Source organism: Nicotiana tomentosiformis, chromosome 12 (assembly GCF_000390325.3).
Source record: "Nicotiana tomentosiformis chromosome 12, ASM39032v3, whole genome shotgun sequence".
Lineage (NCBI taxonomy): Eukaryota > Viridiplantae > Streptophyta > Magnoliopsida > Solanales > Solanaceae > Nicotiana > Nicotiana tomentosiformis.
In genome coordinates this window covers 17,646,275-17,650,140 of record NC_090823.1, presented here as the reverse complement: position 1 = coordinate 17,650,140, position 3,866 = coordinate 17,646,275, and the positions used below count along the sequence as shown (strand labels likewise).

Genomic DNA, 3,866 nt, shown 5'->3' with positions numbered 1-3,866 from the left:
GGGAATTAGAGAAAAGCTTATTTATCATGCGTTCCCCACTATATATTTTTAATTATATCTAAAGTAGGATCTCTCCACTATAAGAAAGATGACTATTATTTCTGGAAGGGGATCCAATTATAAAGTCATTGATACATTGTAACTCAAATACTGTTGATGTACATTCCCATATTGAAAGATTATCCTTTTGAACTTCATACATTATTTCATCTTGCTTATTCATAAATCCCTCCCTTCAACTTTGTTTTATTTTCATTCTTTACAGTCAATACTCGATATTTCTACTTCCCTTCATGATTTGTGTCAAGTTATACCACGTATCCTTAGAACCACGTATAAATTCAATTCCATCCGCTTTTCGGGCAAACAGTAATCTAGTGATTTTATTTATAATCCATAATCCTATGACTAATATATATTTCTTAAACTGAATTACAGGAGTAGGTCATAGACTCATAGTTACATTAAACCAAATAAAAAGAAAGAAAAAACATCTACTATACTAGTCGAACAAGATCGAGCACCCACAAGGATAGGGGCAAGCTATCTTCTGAAATCCACTCCTCTCAAAATACCAATCTCCAACAGCCTTAGCAATTTTCTGATAATAAATAAGAAAAAATTAGTAAGTCCCAACAGTAATAGAGAAACACAGAGAATGCTAAAAATCCGTTTAGAAAAACAAAAAAACAAAAGAAAAAATTACCTTATTATCTAATGTTGGAGAATTTTTGTACATCCAATAGCTTTGTCTTTCAACGATATTGTGGGTATGACAGGAGATTATAAAATACCCTCGAGATGAACTTGGTCCTAATCCTTGTAGTGCCTTTAAAAACTTCAGCCTATAATCTGAAAAATAATGAGATCTGAGTTAGTGAGAGAAATTACACGCCCTATTCGGTTCGAAGGTAAGAAACAATCAGTTACGCCAAGAGATATAGTTAATATATATAATCATAACCACACCTGATTCGCAAGGTTTATTATATCGGTGGTTGAGATACACATTACATACTTACCATCGAGTATTTGGAGTTGACTAGGCGTGCATTGACTTATATGATGCTTGCAGTTATTCCAAACACCTAGAGGGTCAACGTATTTGGGAACAAAACTGTAGTTCACCTAATTTTCAAGAAATAAAAAGCACCAGTACCAATTATAATCTAAATCTAAAGGGAAATAAACAAATGAAAACAAAAAGTGGAAAAAAAGTTGGTATTTTTCGAATTTATAGTCTAACCTGCCAAGAATCGTAGGCCGAGTTAATGATGAAAAGTGGCGTTTGCATGTATGGTGCTACATACTGAGGAAAGAAGCACTGCACAAATATATTCTTGTGAGAAAATCGGTGGTAAATGTGCCAATTATATGACTTTAACTTAATTATATAAACTACATTGATAGCGTAAATAATTTTCAAAACTGTGAAATATTATATTTTAACTCTGGTAATAGATAATCTGCTTTATTTTTTCGTTTATTAATTTCACCTTTTACATATGATTACATATAGTAAAAGATATTTTTGCACTGCTTGTAAAAAATTAAATGCGGATTTGGTCGAATCCGATAACTTTTGCTCAAAAAGTGTATTTGTGTTAAAAATTCATTAAGTATGTATAAATATTAAATTTAGAACCCAGTTAGTAGCTCTTAAAATTATTGTTCTAAATTCAGAACATATAGAATTGAAATTCTGGCTCCACCTTTGTGTTGGTACATAAAAGTTAAACTCCAATTTTATTCCAAAAAGATTGTTCTTACCAAGCTTTTATCATAATCAAAAGCGCAAGCTTGTGGCAAGTTCTTGGCGGACCCCTAAAACCAGGTACAATCAAGATTAAAAACATTGAAAGGAATATAGATAACAAATAAGGAACTAATAAATTATGATTCTTACATGTAATTTAACAACTCTGTAAAACAACTCTTGTATATGTGGATAGCCCGAAATAGTTTCTCTGCATAAACTCATACAAATATTAGTATCAAAATTCAAAACACTGCAACAAAATTTCTAAGGAATCAAAGGGGAAAAAAGAAACTTACACATTAACAAAAAAACCAGAATCAGAAATGCATCTAACTCTAACACTTAGAGGAAGGAGATTGTTGAACTTGTCGCAATTCAATATTGCAGCCAACCCTCCTGCTGAAGTTCCACTCAGTATGGCCTATCATGACATTTTTTTTTTAAATTTGTTAGTTATGTAAAAATAAAATAGAAATTAACTTAAATATTCGGCCTCCCAAAAAAATAATCGACAAATGTATATATTATACATAACTAATGTACAATATTTGTATATTGGCTAGGGGCTGTATTTTTAGGTGGAGCAGCCAAATATGTTAAAAGACCAAAATATATAAATAAAGCTAAGGGAGTACATTTTCAGCTTTGTACATTCCTTTAGCTAACAAATGTTGCACGATTGCTTTGAAAATCCTTGCCCCTCTGTAGTGGAGATTTGTAGACTGGAAAAGTTTTAATATTTCTTGTTAGAAAATTCAAATTATATTAATATGGAATTTATAGCAATAAGAGAGAATTTGTACAATTGAACTTACTGGATCAACTTCTTCAACATCACCTGTGTAAGATGCCCCATCACAGTACCTAATCTTGACTTTGTTCCAGTCATAGAAATCTAAAAATATTGACATACATAATTTCCCTTTTATTTCATTAGTTAAGAGAGCCAGACAATTTCTAATAATAATAATTTTTTTAAAAAAAGATATTACCAGGATTTAGTTCAGGGTCATTGCTCAAAATTCCTGTAAAATAAGCTTGAGGAGGAATTTGTTTTGAAGATCCATAAACTTGTCCAGCACGAGTTAGGCAGTTTGAAGTGGTGTCACACCAGCCTCCCCCCTGAAAAGTCGGAATTAGTTATGTTGACGACGTATCTGCTGCAACAGATTAAAATATATCGATATTATAAGTTAAATAAAAAGTCGTATTTAGTTATGTTGACGACGTATCTGCTATGACAAGTTAAAATGTACAATAGCGAAAAAATATCTTACAATATAATGTTTTAGTGGATATTATAAGTTAAATAAATAAAAAAAACGAAACTAGGAAACTGCGATTGACTCTAACCTCAAGGTGAAGAAGCCAACGACGAACTCGTGCGCCAGTTCCTTGATAAAAGTTGAAAGCAGGTGCACTTCCATCTAAACATACTAGCATTAAAACAATAACATTATATAATTATATTAACCAAAAACTTATAATTTTTATAATAGTAAAATTGCGAGAGACTAAAAGAATTAAAGCATAATTCTATTTTCGAAAGAAATTAAACTTCTCACCAGCTCCCTCAGCCACAGCACTCTCAAGAATTGTTGTGTTAACGTACTGGGCTTGCGTAGTAGTCGAAACACACAGTAGAGAAACTAACCAAAATATATATATAATTAAATGTTAGTATTTGATTCAACATTGTTGATAATAAGTCTTTTAGACAAACTTTATGAAAAAACAAAAGTAGGGATTCAATATAAACGAAATTAGAATACCAAACACTGCGTAAATAATTGACCCCATGAGCTTTTGCTGACAAAATAAGTTAAGACGAATTGCAGAAAATTAAGGAGGGAGGAATGATACTCTTGCAAAGAAGTTAGGATGATTGGTATATGTCTTGCAAAAGATATGTCCTTTTATAAGGGTGGATAGAGTGATATCTTGCAAATGACCTTCAATTAGTTGTAACTAGCATTAAAGAGAGAAATATTATTCCCTCCGTTCCAATTTATGTGAATCTGTTTGACTGAGCACGGAGTTTAAGAAAAAATGAAGACTTTTGAAATTTGTGGTCCTAAACAAGTCAAAAAGGGGCTCAGAGTATTTG

The 3,866-nt window shown here is 31.5% G+C and overlaps 1 protein-coding gene across 3 annotated transcripts; it reads right to left on the bottom strand.

Annotated features, from left to right (window-relative positions):
* Positions 1–355: 355 nt before the first annotated feature.
* Positions 356–3,648, bottom strand: LOC104117187 (pectin acetylesterase 8-like). 3 transcript variants are annotated; one of them, XM_009628194.4, is made up of 13 exons: positions 3,532–3,648; positions 3,325–3,408; positions 3,113–3,195; positions 2,752–2,881; positions 2,575–2,654; positions 2,395–2,481; positions 2,056–2,180; positions 1,907–1,967; positions 1,771–1,824; positions 1,247–1,324; positions 1,023–1,128; positions 707–852; positions 356–601 (listed from the first exon to the last, which is right to left on the bottom strand). In XM_009628194.4, the coding sequence occupies exons 1-13, from the start codon at positions 3,557–3,559 to the stop codon at positions 503–505; spliced, it is 1,161 nt and encodes a 386-aa protein (XP_009626489.1). In that variant the 5' UTR covers positions 3,560–3,648; the 3' UTR covers positions 356–502. The 3 variants fall into 3 exon arrangements, with proteins under 3 accessions (XP_009626489.1, XP_009626490.1, XP_070047835.1); XM_009628195.4 differs by having other exon boundaries at positions 3,113–3,186; XM_070191734.1 differs by lacking the exon at positions 3,325–3,408.
* Positions 3,649–3,866: the final 218 nt, after the last annotated feature.